At 36.6% G+C, this 18,875-nt stretch overlaps 1 protein-coding gene across 6 annotated transcripts; it reads right to left on the reverse strand.

The window, feature by feature from the left end:
- Positions 1-9,787: 9,787 nt before the first annotated feature.
- On the reverse strand, positions 9,788-14,635 carry LOC126698602 (protein SICKLE). 6 transcript variants are annotated; one of them, XM_050395950.1, is made up of 4 exons: positions 14,256-14,635; positions 13,537-14,087; positions 11,543-11,864; positions 9,788-10,876 (listed from the first exon to the last, which is right to left on the reverse strand). In XM_050395950.1, the coding sequence occupies exons 3-4, from the start codon at positions 11,853-11,855 to the stop codon at positions 10,164-10,166; spliced, it is 1,026 nt and encodes a 341-aa protein (XP_050251907.1). In that variant the 5' UTR covers positions 11,856-11,864; positions 13,537-14,087; positions 14,256-14,635; the 3' UTR covers positions 9,788-10,163. The 6 variants fall into 6 exon arrangements, with proteins under 6 accessions (XP_050251907.1, XP_050251905.1, XP_050251904.1 ...); XM_050395948.1 differs by having other exon boundaries at positions 11,543-11,894; positions 13,537-14,067; positions 14,256-14,634; XM_050395947.1 differs by having other exon boundaries at positions 11,543-11,894; positions 14,256-14,634.
- Between the last annotated feature and the right edge of the window lie 4,240 nt (positions 14,636-18,875).

The following is an 18,875-nucleotide window of genomic DNA, read 5'->3' on the forward strand; positions in this document are numbered from 1 at the left end:
TAATAACTTTGTCAAATAATTACTATCATCAATAGAAGAGAATTGTAACTTACAATTCTCCTATGTTCCAATAAATTATCAGTACTATAAAAGTACCATTAAGCCAATAACATACTATTGTAAGAATCAAGAGTCAACCCGATACATATTGTATACACTAGCAAAATGGATGACTCAAGATTGTCTAAAAATATTACACAGTGCATCAAGTTCAAAAGGAGTTAGTAGTACATAATAAGATAATATGATTACATAGTAGGAATTAACACATCATCATAACAGTTTGGTTTACAACATCGTCATAGTTAGCAGTAGTGCAAGCGCGGTGAAAAACAAACACCAAGCAATGAACCTAATCTTCACCATTTTCTTTGGTTGGTCTGAGGGGTGGACCTTGTCATGTATGACCCTCAATTCCTCTCGCAATACACATAGCTCTTCTTGTAGTTGCTGGAAATCCTCCGCATATGACAATGGCGTCTTCAAGGGAATACACCATTGAAAAAACCGACATGTGTCCTTTGGGCAACATTGGAAAAGCCTGTACCGGTTCTCATTTCGCTTATCCGAAATCTTCACACTTGCTTTCAAGCCACAAAAACAGTTGCAATTTCGGAACCGAAGGCCATCGTCAATATCGTCATGCATTGTGTCTGACATCTACAAGAAGAAGCCACAAGCCTACTCACTTAGACATTACAAAACGTAATCAACACTATTAAACAACCATTTGAACATGCTATCCATTCGTGCAACAAACACTAGATGCTGAGCATTATTCTATATGCAACAAACAGCCAAACAAAGAGTCCTAACTATAAAAAGCTACAACTAACATGAAGTTTTGAATATAGCATCTAACATAAAGAATCAAAACAATTAACACAGAGAGAGCTATAAAGGAAAACCAACCAAACGGGCTCTAAGAAACTGGCAAAGCATTCAAATGGAAAAGAATATTCTTTGCCAAAAAGGATGTGAGTGGATTCCTCCACCATCTATTTAGAATGTTGTGCTTAAATGATACCACACGAAAATGTGATTTGGCAGCTACCTAAATACTATAGAGTATATATATATTTGAATTTGATATTCTAGTTTCTGTAAAAAAAAAAAAAAAAAAACACAAACATTATTTGCATAAATAGTTATATATATTAACAGGACCAAAAAATTCCAATTTCATTTTGTTTCTTTAATTTAATAATAAAAAAGAATAGGAATATAAGTCTACTATAGCTGCTTAGTGAAGCATGAAACTAGTACTAGGATGTTAAGCAATAAGACATAACCTTGAGGTATTAATAGCAATTAGCAACCTGATTTTCCAAAAGCACTTGCCAATCACAACTTGAGTTTATTTCAGATATAATATCTTAAAATCTCACATTATAATCAGCCATACCTTGGGGTTTTTTATGTGCACAAGAAGCTGGTTAGAGAACATTTAATCCAAAAGCATTTAAGGTGTGTTCACCTAAGCCTATCTTTTAGCTAATTTTGCAAAGAATAAGTTCTTAAATTTCACCTTCCACCGTTCCCCCCTAAATAGAGCTTATTTTTTAAACAAAGTCATCAAAAATAAACTACTCAAAACAAACACTTTTTCTTGGTCATTTGATATGGGGGTCGAGGGTTTTTAAACTCTGAATATTTTGAAACAACAAAAAATGACAATAAGTTGAGCTATAAACTGTTATAAATTGTAAAGCTCTTGCTTCCTCCAAACACACTCTTCTATTTGCTCAAGTTCAGTAACTTGTCAAATCCTACTCACATGCCCAAATGATGACAAGAGGACTCAAGGACTCAGAAGTCACTAGCCCACCGAAAGTAATTGCTAGCACTAAGTAAAAAAGCCCATTCAGGAGTTGATTGATTCCAAGGCTTTTTAATGGAGGAGACATCTAAGAAGTGACTCAACATGTTAGTCCATGGGTGAGCATGCCCGTCCAAGTTGTTCCCCACACACAAGGCACACTATTTTATGAAATTGTGATAATTACAAAATTTAAAGGATTAGACAACCCCACCTCAAACAGTTTACCTCACAAAACCTTTGTTTTGCTCACTATAATTGAGGAACACATTATATCCATCATATCCAAATTGAATTCAACATAATTCAGTAAAACCTGTCACAAATTCATGAGTAATTAAACTACACCCAATCAACTAAAACTAACAGTACAAATTCACAAATGAAACTAATAATCAGCTACGGAGAATTTCATATTAGCTTAAAAATCACACTCAAAAGACCCTCAAATTTCAAACAGCAAGCAAGTAACATTGGAGTTTGGTTGCTGTGAAGCCCTACGAAAAACCACAACAAATTATTAATATATAGAGTTCTCAGATTTCTTAGATTTTTTTTTTTTTTTTTTGTTTAATCTTCCGATGCTTTCTCGGCAACCAAACAGAGTGTTAAGAAAAATGGAAATCGACTGGGTTGTAAATCAAAAATTGTTTCAACAGCAAAAGATTTTGAGAAAACCCTTCTACATTTCGAGAATGTATGGCGTGTATATTTGGATTGTAAATCAACTATTCTCTCAACAGCAAACAAAGAACTGGAAAAATGGGTTTTCCCGATTGGTGAGGAAAAACAAGGAAAAAAAACAAAAAACAAAAAACACAAACAAGTGGAGACATCTGAGTGAAGAAGGAAATGTTTAATCTTTACACAAAAACCCATTGACAAGCAAGGTGAAAGTGAGATTCGAACCTGGATCTTCGAGTGATGGGTTGGTGGCGACAAAAGCTCGATCTCGGGCTCGATCTTCGAATGTTGACGGTGGAGATGAGATACGACGACCGTGAAGCCCAGCCGTGGATCTTCTTTGGCGTCAATGGAGATGAGGACGACGTGGGTTTGGCTTTTTGGTGGAGATGAGGACGGCGTGGGTTTGGCTTTTTGGTGGATCTTCTTTGGCGTCAATGGAGATGAGGACGGCGTGGGTTTGGCTTTTTGGTGGAGATAAGATACGACGACCGTGAAGCCTAGCCATGGATCTTCTTTGGCGTCAATGGAGATGAGGACAGCATGGGTTTGGCTTTTTGGGTTTCTGCTCTGAGGGAAGACTGAAGAGAAAGGAATAAAGACGGAAAGAAATGGGATAAAGAAGAGATAAAAAAGGGATTACAAATTTGTTATTTAATACGGGTCAGCTTTTTTTATCAAACAAAACATACATACCAAACACATATTTTACATTTTTTGAACACTGAAAAATATTGTTTAAACTATGATACCAAACATATTTTTTTGTATTATTCACACTAAAAACACGTTGTTCAACAACACTTTTTAAACCACAAATTTCACATCTTTTTAAACAACAATTTTGAAAACTATAACCAAACGGGCCCTAAATAATAAGTTTATGTGTCCATTACTTATAACTCATAATGTGTGGAACTTTTTAGCAAAAATTGTTAAATATTTTGTGTCCTCGATATTTTTCCGGCTTAAACAGGTCTCCTTTCTCAAAAAAAAAAAAAAAAAAAAAAAAAAGAAGGAAAAAAGCTTTAACAGGTCTCATTTTACTATGACAAGATCTGATGAGCACAACTGTTACATTGAGAAAGCATTAAAAGCCGCTGGTGCCTTAAACATCTTTTTTTCTGCACTCTTTGCTTTTTTACGTGGTACGTGCCTTCTAAATAGGGAACACGTATACCAAAAAAAAGTATAGACTACGGAGTATTCAATCATTAACCCGAGAGAGAGTCTTGTCTAATGTCTAGCTTCCGTTTCCGTTTGAAACATGTTTTTTTTTTTTTTTTGAGAAACTAGACCCAGAGGCCTGCTATATTAAAAGAAAAGATTACAAAGCATCATTAAGAACAAAAGGAGCTATGTCCTCAGGTACGGATTCCATCCACACCTGGAGCTCGTTGCCAGACTTGGAGCTTCTGGCCAGTAAATGGGCGACTGTATTACCCAGTCGTTTTACATGCGAAAAATTACAAAAACGAAAAGCAGTAGCTAGCCTAAGGGAATCATTTATAACCAAACCAAAATCCGGATGGTTTGAAACACCTTCATGCAGAGCTTTTGTAACAATCTCAGCGTCACCTTCAAAAATAGCATCGAAAACACTAAGTTCCAAAGCGAATTGAACAGCACGCCTACATGCCAGAGCTTCCACCGTAGCGACTGAGGAAGGGAGAGAGATCCGTTCCGCGAGAGCACCTATCACACAGCCATCAGAGTCCCGAATTATAACACCCAGACCAGCAGCACCTAAATCGTTGAATAAAGCCCCATCGTAATTCACTTTGTAATGAGGAGAGATTGGCGGGATCCACCTAACCCTTTGAGCTGGACCAGAGGCATGCTGTTGACGAGTAGCAAATTGGGCAGTAGCAAAATCCTGTAGAAAATGCACAGCCCTTGACCGTATGTCATGAAGGCTTGACACATAGCCCCTCTCTCGATCTGTGTTTCTCTTTTCCCATATCGACCAAAACAGCACAGCAAGGAGATTCAAATCCATTTCTTCTTTAAACCTGAAAGACAAGTCCAACAAGTCCGCAAATGATGAAAATTTATATTTCAAAAATTTTCTTGTTAATTCCCCTGTCTCCCATACCGGCCTAAGAACAAGACAGCTCCAAAGGGCGTGGATAGTATCTTCACATTCAGAGTCACAGCTAGGACAGACCACAGTCTTGACCACATTCCTTTTCCAGAGATTGAATAATGTAGGAATCGCATTGTTTGCTGCCTTCCACAACATGTGTTTGATTTTCTGAGGAACCTGTAAAGACCAAATGCCATTCCACATGTGTTTACGTTTGCTTGGATCCGAGCAATTAGGGAGAGACCCTCTATTCGAAGAGGATAATAATCTATAGGCACTTCTAGTAGTATAAGCACCCTTGTTGGAAGGGAACCAAACCTGCCTGTCCGGGGGATTATGGATGCTCAAGGGGATACCCAATATAATTTTAGCTTCATGAGATAGGAAAGCACGCTGAATCAGATCCGAATTCCATGAGTGGGAATCAACATCAGTCAAGGCACTCACCATAGAGTCCGGGCTTAGCAAAGAAAGAGGCGAGACAATACAACTGCCGTGAGAGGGAGGTAGCCACTTTTCCCCTCTTATCTTGATTGACTTCCCATCACCCACTTGCCAGACCGAGCCCAACTCAACTACCCGAGAAACTTGAAGAATGCTTTTCCATGCAAACGAACCCTTACTAGAACAAGTAGCCTCAGTTATAGAGCAGAATGGAAAAAATTTAGCCTTAAACACACTGTAAAATAGAGAAGACTCGTTGTTCTTTAACCTCCACACTTGTTTAGCTAGGAGCGAGTCATTGAAGCAGCTGAGCTCCCTAAAACCCATCCCTCCTTCACTTTTTGGAAGACAAAGCTTCTCCCAACTGACCCAATGGATACGTTTCTGCTCCCCACGGTAACCCCACCAAAATTTTCTGATCAAGCCTTCAATTTCATTAATAAGCCCTTTCGGGAGTTTAAAGCACAACATGGTATAGGTGGGGATCGCCTGGACCACCGCCTTAATCAGAATTTCTCTCCCGGCTTGAGATAATAATTTTTCCTTCCAGCCCTTTAATTTTTTCCAAATCCTCTCCTTTATTAAACTGAAAGACCGTTTCTTTGCTCTACCAACGAAAGAGGGGAGACCCAGATATTGTTCAAACCTTTGGATAACTAGAATAGCCAAGAGATTTTTAATATCTTCTTGAGTTTGGGCAGGAGTATTTGAGCTAAAAAACAAATTTGTCTTACCTCGGTTAATATTTTGGCCCGAAGCGTTTTCGTAAATCTGAAGGATGGATTGGATTGTTTGGCAATCTGACAAAGAGGCTCGACAGAAGATAAGACTATCGTCGGCGAAGAGTAAGTGAGAAATGCGGGGTCCAGCCGGACAAAGAGACACCCCTCTCAGGCTGCCGCTCATTTCAGCTCCCTTAAGAAGCCCATGCAGCCCTTCTGTGATGAGTAAGAACAGATACGGTGACAGTGGGTCACCTTGACGAAGACCTCTTTGTGGGGAAATGAGACCATGTGGCTGCCCGTTAAGGAGGATGGAGTAGGTGACTGATCTAATGCACATGGATATTAGAGAGATCCATCTTTGGCTGAATCCCATTGTTTCCATGATTTTTTCCAAGAAAGACCATTCGACACGGTCGTATGCTTTGCTCATATCGAGCTTTAAGGCCATCAGACCCACCTTCCCCATTCGCTTGGACTTCATAAAGTGAAGAGTTTCATGAGCAATCAAAATGTTATCAGTTATTAGGCGACCAGGCACGAAAGCACTCTGGGTTTTTGAAATCAACTCAGGCAAAAAATTTTTCAGGCGGTTAGCAAGAACCTTTGCAATCAGTTTATAAAGCACATTAGTCAAACTAATAGGCCTAAAATCACTAACCCTTCTCGGACGTTTTATCTTAGGAATTAGAGTCAGGAAAGTATGGTTAAGCTCATGAGGGAGAATACCTGTATTAAGAACCCCAATAACTGCGTCTGAAACCTCCGCTCCAATTTTTGGCCAATATTGTTTGTAAAACAGGGGAGGAAAACCATCAGGCCCAGGAGATGTGTTAGCTTTCATTTGGGCAAGAGCCGTCTCGACTTCAGTAGCTACAAAAGGCCGGGTCAGAGACTTATTCATTTCCCAGGTAACCCGAGGTTCTACACCAACAAGAACAGCATCAAATTCCGTTGGATTGGAAGAAGAAAACAAAGAGGAGTAAAATTCACTCAATAACTCACCAATCCTATTCTCCTCATCCACCCATGAGCCACGGTCATCTTCAAGACCCGAAATAAAATTTCTTTTGTTTCTATCAGAGGCACGGCAATGAAAGTATTTTGAATTCCGATCACCATAACGTAGCCAGTTCATTTTCGCTCTTTGACTCCACATACACTCCTTTAAGTCTAACAACTTATTAATTTCTTCTTTAAGATCTTTTACTTGCCCATAATTCTGCCCAGAAACAGCCCCAATCTCTGCCTTTGCCAATAATTTCCTTTTCTGAACCAAAGTGCCTATGATGTTACCGAAAACATTCTTGTTCCAGGATTTCAAGTGAGATTGGCAATTATTTACCTTGTGCAAAACCTTCAGCATCGGGTCAGCTTCCACAGATACATCCTAGGCTGCATTAACCACCCCTTCACAGCCTTCATCTTTTATCCACATCTCTTCGAATCGGAAAGGTTTCTGGGGACGGTAGAAACGTCTATGCACATCATCAGAGCATAGCCAAATTGGCTTATGATCAGAGGAAAAACCAGCCAGATGGTGAAGACGCACCGATGGGAATTTGAGCATCCATTCAGCCGAAGCTAAAGCTCTATCCAGCCTAACCCACACTAATGGACCATCAAATCTATTATTGCACCACGTAAAAGGCAAGCCAGTAAAGCCAATATCCTTAAACCCACAGAAGTCAAGGCAATCTCTAAACATTTGCATCTGCCTATCCGACCTTAAGGCACCACCCAACTTTTCTTCCAAACTTGTGATTTCATTAAAATCACCCATGCACACCCACGGCAAATCAAATTGAGTGCTGAGATGGCGAAGCAAGGACCAAGAATCTTCCCGGTTAGCTAATTCCGGAGCTCCGTAGAACCCCGTAAAACGCCAAGCGTCATCAATCCTTGGGTTTACCACTGCATCTATTTGATGGGGAGAGAAAGTACGAATATGGAGGTCAAGATCATTAGACCAGAACAAGGCAAGGCCACCACTAAAATGTCTCCTAGGGACGAGAAACATATTATCAAACTTCAGACGGCAACGTATTTTCTCCATATAGGAGTTTTTCTTTTTGGTTTCCATAAGAAAAACTAAACTGGGACCTTTTGATTTCACTAACTCAGAGAGCTCACGAACTCACCGCTGGTTCCCAAGCTCGCGGCAGTTCCAGCTTAGACAATTCATGGAGACCGGCGTGGCTGAGTGACAGCCACTGTCGATATGGGTTCCAATGGGGTACGGCCATGAGAAGAAGAAAACCTACGTTTATTTGTTATGGGCTCTGTTTCAATGCATGCAGGTCTCTTCCTATTTAACTCATTTAAATCATTCATGTTAGCATCAGAAGAAGAGGTGGTGGGCTTTCTATCAAGTCTAGTCCATGTACCTTTATTTTTTGCTTGACGTTTGCTTTTTGGCCCACAAGAGTTGGAGATGTCCACTAAGGGAGGCCTTTCACTCTCAGCCCCGGGTGTCACTACAAGACTCGACCCATCTGCTATTTGGAGCCCACTAGCATCATACTGGGAGATAGGTATAGAAGTTGCTACACCCGGATCTTTTTCAGCAGGAGATTTCTTTGGGAGACTTGACTTTTCATTAAATGCTCCCTCCAGGGTTAGGTAGAGCCACAAGGTCTTCTGTCAAACCCAACTCGCTGTCAATCATCTGTAGGGTCTCATCAAAACCTTTTGAGTCATCAAACAGGGACTTTGCGTGTAGGACACTTTCGGATTCACCAACCCGGATTGCCTTCACTGGCTGGACTGTCTCGGATAGAGGAATACCAGCTTCCTCGCCAGACACATCTCTCAAGGTGTCATTCAAAACCGTCGGTGGTTTTGGTGTGCGAGGCTGGGTGTGTTCTGCCTGTTCAGACCCCATACCGGCCTGCCGTGGTCTACGAGACGGGAGGTCCATTTCAGCTCTCAACCAAGGACCGAATTGCTTCTTATCAAAAGACACCTTATCTTTCATGCCAAGCCAAACATGTTATAAATGAAAATTTTGGTACTATTCATATATCTTACTTTACTATTACAACTCACTTTTACTTTTATTTATAATACTTTTAACAATAAATTTTTAATTTTAACAAAATATAGGTATCCAAACAGAGCCAATCAAGAGCAGTTGCCTCGTGACAATGGCCTGCAGGAGAAAAATCGTATACAAGAATACACTGTCAGTAGTTACCATGATGAGAACTGGCGAGTAGACACAACTGTTACTACTTGTGACGAAATCGGCGATTAGACTCAACCGTTTGCTACAAAGTACCATGCAAATTGTGTATCTTTATAAATAATTTATTTAATTTTTTGTTGAAATATTTTTTTGCTAAAGTATACTTATTTTTAAAAAGTTGTACATAACAATCAAAACTTAAAAAGTCTTACTTGTTAGTCCCAAATTACCAAAAAGCAATTGCTCCAGTCCACAGTCCCTTCAAACAAACCGAGAAAACTGCATCATTTTAGTTGAAGGATAACATATATATATATATATATATATATATATATAGGAAGACAAAAATAAAATATTGGCACGCGTGACCCATCACTCAGTGATTTTGAAAATTATGGATTCAAGTAATGACAAGTCACATTATTGATCAAGTGCTGCACATGAGTTGGGTTCAAGTGGGCTGGAGCTGTGAACACAAGTGTGAGCTCCATTTTTTTTTTCACTTCTCTAAAAAGAAAGAGACAGAAATATTGAATGCCACTTTCATAATATTTGCCACCAGCTTTATGTATCCAATAATTGGTCACTTTTACCTCCCTCCCATCACCATTGATCAGAAACATGAGAATGGTGAAAATGTAATTTTATGGTACGTGCCCCAGAACAGTGACTATGAGGATCACCTTTCCTGGAAGTTCCATCCACTTCCACGTAGTTGTGTTGTTGCTTTATGCTTATTTGGGACAAAGTTACAGTTATATATATATGCAGGGTTTTAAAATACTATACATTAATACACTGCAATAAACAGTGAATCAACAGATTCCAAATGCACACTGAAGCGATGTAATAAAATTGTAGAAATATTCAACTGCAAAGGAAACCTTTGTAGTAGCCACAAGAACTTGCAAAACATAACCATAATCAATTTGCTATGTTAGTACAGTATCAGATGCTTGAAGCCATCTGATAGTTTACTCTGAATTTCAGCAGAGATCATTACATGCAATTGCAAATACTAAAGAGTTTATTCGAATGGAATTTTTTGTCTTCAGGTGTTCAAGAGAAGGTATATCATACATCCGATATATGCATCCTCCCTCTCACAGCGTGTGAGTCCAGCAAACACCTTTTTGCCTTCCTGCTTCGCTTTCTGGATAGAAACCATACTGAGCAGGGAAGTAAGTGTAGCAAAAGGCTCTATGGAACTCCCAGCAACCGTCATGTACTTGATGCATCATTTACAGATTCATTAAAAGAGGCAGCCAAGATCTCGGCTAAGCTTGGTTGAGAACTTGACTTGTTTGAAAATTCTGAAACTTTTGGTCTTTTTGTTATAGGAGATTTTGTAATCCAGGATTTAGGTGAGGCAGGGGTGTTCAAACTATTCACTAAAGCACACACACTCCTCCATACAACTGGTTCCAAAAGTTTCCATGGGTCGTCTAACATGGACTCATTATAAAACCGCTCTGGTGTTGATGGATGAGCATGAGAACCCCGCCCTCGTCCACTACTCTGTCCCAAACCAGGGCTCATGCTGCTTCCATACCAGCGGCCCCCTCCTCTTCCTGAACCAGGGCTAGGGCTGCCTCCATGTCTTGAACCAGGGCTTGGACTGTGGCTGACCCAGTGACCCCTGCCTTGCCCAGTATTGAAACGCGGGCTACCCCTTGGTCCAAAGCCAGGGCTTGGAAGATGACCCCCTCTAGATGGATTAGATGGAAACCTATAGCTAGTTGGGTTCATTGGTCCATTCCAGACTTCAGGAGTTCGCGGATGCATGGAAAAAGGACTGGCTGTTCCTATCGGGCTTCCATGGGGACCAGAGTTGTAATAAGAACCTTGTGCTTGGTACATCATCTGATGGGGAGAACTGCTGGTCTGGATTTGATGAGCAGGAGGCGGAGTCATTCCAGGGTTCCTTGGTCCTGCTAAATCATAGTAAATGAATATGTTAAGGGGGAATGGGACAAGACATCTCATTGACTATGAACTAAAGCAAAAGAGAAACTTTAGGTGACCAATAATAATCATAAAACATTCTGGGATAAAACAAATTATAATGCAAGAATCCCATCTTTATTTTCACTGACATTAAAAGGATAAGCCTTAAAATAGGATTTAAAAGTTTACTGCATGCATTTGCACAAGGACATGCCTATGATAGACAGAGGGAATAAGTTGCAAAAGGTTAACAACTGAAGCCTAAGCGACCTCCAAATATTTTCCAGTCAATATGTCCCACTAGGTGGTAAATACTTGGCTAGGATTCATTCAAGCTCCTTTTGAGCAACTACTAATGGCATGTTCTCTAACAACCATGTTTCATCTCTATATGTGGCTCTAATTATACAAACAAATACTCAAAGCACCAGAATAAATCAAATATTGCTAAATAGGAATAGCATTTGTAGAATGAAAATGGTTTCATTTTCCACTAATTTAATAATAACAGTGAAGTATCACATCATGTTGTCACCCAAGAACCAAAACTTTATTAAAAAAAATTGCATGGTTGGTTATACAAATATGTATCTATTTGTTTGAGGTAATCAAATGTGATCATTTTACCATAAGATGTAAATATTACAAACAACCTGGAAGAGATGGTGAAAACCGTGCCATTGGAGAACCATGATTACTTGGAGATGTGAAACAATCTTGTCTAATCTGATTACCAGCCTCACTCCTCTTCCTGCTATCAGAGAATGCTGCCATTGGGTCTGTATAAAAATCAAACCTTGGAGCACGTGACTCCTCCTGCACATCCATAGTTGCAGAGGTTTCAAGCAATGGATTGGAAAGGGAAACAGGCACAGCGAGACTTGCAACATTACTAGAAGCTTCAGTCTGATCAGCTTGCATGCGCATTGCTTTCAGTCTGTCTCTTCTCTTCTCTGAATCCTCCATTTAACCTTACTGATCAAAACAGTAGCCACAACTCATTCCCTGGAAGACATGAACTAATATTAACAAATAGTTGTCCAGCTTGATGCAAAACTTTCATGCTTCTACTTTTATGACAAAACTGGATAACAACTTTCATACTTCTACTTTTATGACAAAACTGGATAACAATTTGAGTGAACTGATATTGAAGTTTAAAAAATAGCAATCAGGTTTAATGCTTTCATCACCGTTTTCCCCTCTGCATCTCTCTCTATCTGCATCTATTTAGATGCATAAGAAAAACGAAGAAAAGATGTACACTCAATGACTCGATCAACAACTACTCTCACTTATGCTGTTATATCCCTATAAGAAAAGAATAATCCATATAGAAAAACTGGTGACAAGCGATTTGGCATGCAAAATTATGAAAGAAAACTGAGCTTCATGTATTTTCTTTATATAATTAAGCATGTCGGTTTTTATTTCTTAATTTAACTAAAAGCCCTGGCATATTATCAAATAATCATATTAAAAATTCATTTTCAGACTGTCTCATGTCCCCATAATTTCAATGACTTAAAAGGGAAAGGTAACATAATAACATTAAAGAAAATCTCCCAGGTATATCTGTCATGAAGCAAACCACAACAAATGCTTATTTGTAGCCCCTGGGCCCAGTGTATATAGGTGGTAAAGAGATGGGACTTGGATAAATCTTTAGTTTGAAACTGGCACAGTAAAACAATAAAAAAGGCACTATGGGAGGAAGGGGGTGTGGGCTATGGGTGGCATGTGGCAGAACTACGAGACAGGAAGTGAAACATTGGACTAATAGCTTGTTTGGATGGAGAGGGAGTAGAGGGGAGTAGGGTAGAGGGAGGGAGAGTAGGCTAAATTACCTTATTTGGGTGTTTTTTTAAGGGAGGAGAGAGTGGGGTTTGGAGGGATTCTAACTAATTCTAACCCCTCATTTTTAATTCCCCCAAATTAGAGAGATTTGGAGAGAGAGTGGAGCATAGAAATGCTTGACCAAATGAATTACCAAATTTACCCTTATCATATTAACAAAATTACAAACAAGCATTATTTCTCTCCCCCTTACTTAATTTTAAAAACATCCAAACAAGGGGGAGGATAACCATTCCCCTCTACTCTCCTCCCCACTGCTCTCTTCCTCTCTACTCCCCTCTACTCTCCTCTTCCTCCAAACTTCCAAACATAGTATTAGGTAACAAATTCGGTCATATTAAACTTAAACCCCAAACACAACATAGTTCAACAAAAATCCAAACACTCACTTAAATGGTGTGACCTAAATGAAATGTCCATGCTTCCTAGTTTAATTTGGTACACTCTAAACTATAGTCTTAAAATGTAAATTTTCTCATACTTTTATCTGAACTAAGAAATCCATAAAAATAAATTACCATTCCTATTATCACCAACTTTAACAAAGCCAGTTCCTTTCTACTAGCCCCGAAATTTTTAACCCATAAAAAGAAAAATTCCTCTTTCCGATATTCGATTTTTAATTATAATCGATTGTTACTATGCTGGAAATCATTAATTTTATTTTTCAACTTAAAAAAAAAAAAAAAAAAAAACAAAACAAAAACAAAAACAAAAAAAAAACAAACAGATAAAATTTTAAAAAAATAAAAATAAAAAAAGAAAAAAGAGAGAATGAAGATTGGAATACCTTGGAAGCCTTCGTTGGTGAGCATAGCTCTGAGAGAGTTCTTTGATGGAATCGAAAGAAGGTTTTTCGAGTTTAGAGAGAGAAAGAGTGGGGAATTGAGGTGGTGAGAAACCGTGAATGAAAAAAGCGAGTTTTTTTTTTTTTTTTTTTGGAAGAAGAATTAGAGAGAGTGAGAAAGAGAAACAATGTGAAGCAATAAAAAATTGTGCTACTAGTACTAGAAAAGAAGTAGTAGTTGTTGTTCCCGGCAAAGCACGCGAATCTGCCGCTCGGGTTTTTTTTTTTTTTTTTATGATTATGCTGATGATGATGATGATAAAGATTCACTCATCTCTGTGCACAGTACCTAGTGCAGGCGAGAATCAGACCCGCGGAGTTAGTACACAATCCCCAACCTAGATTGTTTAATGTGCAGGTCACGCTTTCAGACTCAAACTCAATACGCTGTAATGCGGGGTTGATTCTGATGCCAAAACCCATATCCCCAAGCCACATAACCAGCTTGCCCTTCCCCCTTTTACTGTTTCAATCCTGTGATAAAATTTGATATACTGAAAGGAACCAAAATTGAGGGAGAACCTATATTAGGGTTTTGAGTATTGATAAAAACCAATTCTATACCAAAACAAAATCTGAACCAATTTCTTAAATCAAAACCAAACAAAATAGCCAAACCTAAATCCGATTAAACACCCAAAATTAATATAAAAGATTTTTACCTGTAGCCGTTCCAGCAGTTTGATGTTAGGTTGGTTGTGCGGTTTTGTGAAGCAGTAACCGAGGTGGAGGACTCTGCAACCATGAGGCCAAGCGTTTGTGGCTTAGTTGAATCGCTTTTGCCGGTGTTTACTTTCACTTTCTTCAATTGAACTGACGGTGAGAAGATAGAAAACAACTTTCTCTATTTAGTTTTAATCGTTTACCGTCGCCGGGGAAGAGAGAAAGCTCTGAGTCTAGGTTTTCCGTTTTTGGGTTCCCGCGTATGGGTCTTGCAGTGTTTGATGGGCTGAAGAGTTTGTGTTTGCGTTTGCGTTTGAAGGAGAGACAGAGACTGAGAAATAATAGTTTTTTGTATCGGGTTTTGTTTAGGAGTTGAAGAGAGCAAGGGTCTGGTTATTAGGCAAGCCATTTTTTTTTTTTTTTTTTTTAACGGTTATTATGCAAGCTTACACTCACATTTTTCACATTTTTAACAATATTATATATATTTTCATATACTATTTTAGCTACATGTATTTTAAAAAAATTACAAATAACATTATTCAAACCACTCTACTAGATACCCCTAAATTTTGTTGGTTTTTTTTTAGGAAATTTTGTCGAGTTTATTTTGGGGAAAAATAGTTACTTTGTAAGAAATAGTTACGGTGTTTAGGGTTTTAGCTTTTTTTTTTTTTTTTAAATAGTTTTTTTTTAATAATGCTAACGTATAAAAATGTGGGAATTTCAAAGGTTTAGTTTGTAGGATTTAACTTTTTATTTTTAGGTTAGCTTCTTTTTTTAATAGTTTTTTTTTATAATAATGCTGACGTGTAAAAATATGAGAGTTTCAAAGGTTTCGATTATATATATATATATAATATATATAGACTATGATGAACTCACTATTATTTGTGACACAAAAGTTGTTCCCTTCTAAAAAAAATAAAGTCTGCAAACATAATTTTTATCACAATTTTGATGTATTAATTAATAATAATGGAGAAAACATTATAGGTTCATTATTCTATAAAAATTACCATATTAGAATTGTGACACAAAAGTTTATCTATATAATCGTCGAAATAAAGTAAAAGCTATGTGTAGCGTCGATCATTCAGGTTATTTTGAGTTGACATACTTCTTGGTATTTTTTATTTGTTTTGTTTTTTATATAATTCAATGTTTTATGTTAAAAGACATCAACTAATTGAGTTACAAAATTTTTGACTAACTGACTTCTTGATCTTCATAGAAAAATTCGAACCAAAATTCTAATCAAACACCATTCAGGAAAGTTTTGTCAAGGTAAATTAGTGGTAAGTCCACTTCTTTCATCTCAATAAGGCATTGGCACAATGGTAAGTGTCTTCCACACAAAAAAAAAAAAAAAAAAATAGTAAGTCGCGAGTCCGAGTATGAAAATTAGCTATTCTAAAAAACTTTGGAATAAGATTGCCTATCAATTACTTCTCTCATACCCCAAAAAAGTGGGAGTTTCTAAGTAAGTCCTCTTATTCATTTACCTTTTATTTTTCAATTGTCACATTTGGAATATCAAACTTTAAAGATCATATATTTGAACATGTCATGGATGTGTGATTACTTATTCCTTTGATATATTTTTTATATGGGTAGTTTTTAAATGTTGTAACTTATATTTTTCAATTAAATTTAAAAATATAGTTATATTGACTAATATAATATAAATAATATTATAAAATTTTAAGGATACTTAAATTCAACATAAAAATGTGGTTAAATTTATATATCTATATTTATTTAAAGCCAGAGCTAAGAAATCCAATTAGATTTTCAATTTTGCACCATGTGTTAATTTTTTTTTTTTTTTTTATGCCAAGTAAGTTATTAGTACAAAACCCGAAGAGTTTATATCAAAAACTATATAAATGCTATGCAAAACCAAACGAGTTTATATTAAAAACCATATAAATGCTACAATGGAGAAATTGAACAGCCACAAAAGCTAAACTCTTTGAATTCTCTCTCTTTAATGGAAACCAAAAAATTGTCGATAAATCTTTAGAGAAAAAAAATCAAAGCAAGTAACCTATTTTTACTTTTTACTTGAAGATTTTAGAGAAGCATGCTGTCTTCATTAGTCTCGCAAAAGTTTTTAATTGTAATTTTTTAATTTATAAAAAGTTAATTGATTTAATTCTCCATATTGTTGGACAACATACAAATTAATCTCTTAAATATTCATTGCTTCAGTTTAGTCTCCTGGTTTTTTAATTGTAATATTTTTTAATTTATAAAAAGTTAATTAATTTAATCTCCAAATTGTAGTTTTTAATTGTAATTTTTTTATTTTATAAAAAGTTAATTGATTTAATTCTCCAAATTGTTGGACAACATACAAATTAGTCTCTTAAATATTCATTGCTTCAGTTTAGTCTCTTGGTTTTTTTAATTGTAATTTTTTTAATTTATAAAAAGTTAATTAATTTAATTCTCCAAATTGTTGGACAAGATACAAATTAGTCTCTTAAATATTCATTGCTTCAGTTTAGTCTCTCGGTTTCCAATTGAAATTTTTTTAATTTATAAAAAGGTAATTAATTTAATTCTCCAAATTGTTGGACAAGATACAAATTAGTCTCTTAAATATTCATTACTTCAGTTTAGTCTCTCCTGGAGACTTGAACCCCAGTCCTTATCTCCCATGCCCTACAAGCATTTATATTTGTGGAGTGACCATCGCACCAAGGGTATGCGGTGGTATGTCTCATTTAGTTAAATTTTCAAAAAATTGATATCTAGGATTGACTTCATTTTGAAATCTACACACTTTCCATAATAAAATGTTATTGATTCATTTGCTGCATAATTAATTTTGCTAACATTTAATTTGATGTTATTGTTTCATTTTGAAATCTACACACTTTCCATAATAAAATGTTATTGTTTCACTTGCTCCGTAAAGACAATTTGATTTTGATTATCATAGCAATTTGGTGAATTTCGTGGCAAGCAAATAAACAACCTTGGTTGATTTTACAGAAAATATATGCTGCATTGATTATTACAGCAAAATGGTTGATTTTGATTGGAAATTCTAAGGTACAACATCTAAGAAACACACCTAAAAACACTTTTAGACTTGCCTCGAGCCAATAAAACCTATGGGGAAACTGTTCCCTATAGCCAAATCAATTGCCGGGTACTCCAAAGGCATTCACCCCTGACGGGCTAAGCAGTTTATTCTAATACCCAAGAGTTGTACCTAAGTTTTGCCCTACGCAATAAATCTATGCTGGCGTGACATAAACAACCTTAAGCGGTTAAACTTAAAAAAGAAACATAAAACTTAGCTACCTATATGAGCCCTAGAATTCAACCATTAGAACATTAACAACAACAACAACAAAAGTTGCTCTAACACCAATACCAATTGTTTATTTGCTTGCCACGAAATTCATCAAATTGCTATGATAAACAGTTATAGCAGGTGAAATTGTAAAAATTTCAAGAGAGTTGCATGAAATAAAGTAAAAGCAAATAACAAATGAAAAGCAACGGATGAAGAGGGTTTTTTTTTTGGGGGGGGGGGGGTGTGGGGGTATACGTTAGAAAGCACGAAGGCAGTGAGTAACTTGAGTAAGTTGGTTCGGGCCGTACTGGATTTCGCGGTGTAATTCAAGCTCGTACAGGGTGCACATTCATGGAACCGAAACAATATTTTTGAAAGTGCTTTCGAAAGGTTGCTGAAGAAGCAGGAAAAAGAAAACAAGTTTGGGAAATATGATACAACCGTGGGTACTGACCACGCATTAGTGAATAAAACGCATAGTTTTTACTCTTTGTTTTTTTGTTTTTGTTTTTTTTTCTCGAAAATTATTGAAATAGAAAAAGTTAATCTTTCAAACCTATTTTGAAATTTTTTTTTTTGAATTTATTATATGGGGTAGCAATTGAAGAGATTATTTATGTGTAGTTTGTTACTTGACTCATAAATAGTATTATAGATAGTAACCTAGTGAGTTTAAAAAGATAATTTAAAACTGGTTTGAAACTAAACTTTGTCTTAATAAAACTACCCTTGATTTATAGTTTATAACATATTAAAATGTATGATGTATCATATTAGTGTTTAGCTTACTCAAAAAATAATAATAGTGTCTTAGATTATTATTATTATTATTGTCAATTAAGGTCTCAAACTTAATGAAGGGTTTCAATGTGAAGCCCTTGTGTTAATAACACAATGATATTATCAAAACAGGCCTACCAAATACTATATTTTATTTTTAGGCCTATAACCCATACGTACAAGTTAGATTTGAACTTATATAGGGGAGTAAATAAGCTACCTAACAATACATCTTAATGAAAAAGCTCATAAGTGACAAAAATGCAAGCTTTGACATCACAATGTCTAGAAAAAAAGAAAGTGTTTGCAATAATATAAAGTAGGCAATGGATGTACGTGAAAAACCCTAAAAAAGGGATGAAAAACCACAGTTTGAGCAAGAGAGAATCACTCCTACTTTGCTCAACTTTTGTTTTACGTGGGGAATAATGGTATCTCTTGTACAATAAGGATGTTCTTCCTCAAAAGAGAGACCTTGTTTTCTAACTCTCTTCCTTATCAACTTTCTACTCTTTTCTCCAAAGAT

This window comes from Quercus robur, chromosome 9 (genome assembly GCF_932294415.1).
Source record: "Quercus robur chromosome 9, dhQueRobu3.1, whole genome shotgun sequence".
Taxonomy (NCBI): domain Eukaryota; kingdom Viridiplantae; phylum Streptophyta; class Magnoliopsida; order Fagales; family Fagaceae; genus Quercus; species Quercus robur.

Bases quoted from the DNA above. Each gene is read 5' to 3' on its own strand.
- LOC126698602 (XM_050395949.1), bottom strand. From the start codon at position 11,855: ATGGAGGATTCAGAGAAGAGAAGAGACAGACTGAAAGCAATGCGCATG. The intron at 10,877-11,542 runs GTTGTTTGTAAT...ACTATGATTTAG, and splicing joins GTTTTCACCATCTCTTCCAG to CAGGACCAAGGAACCCTGGA.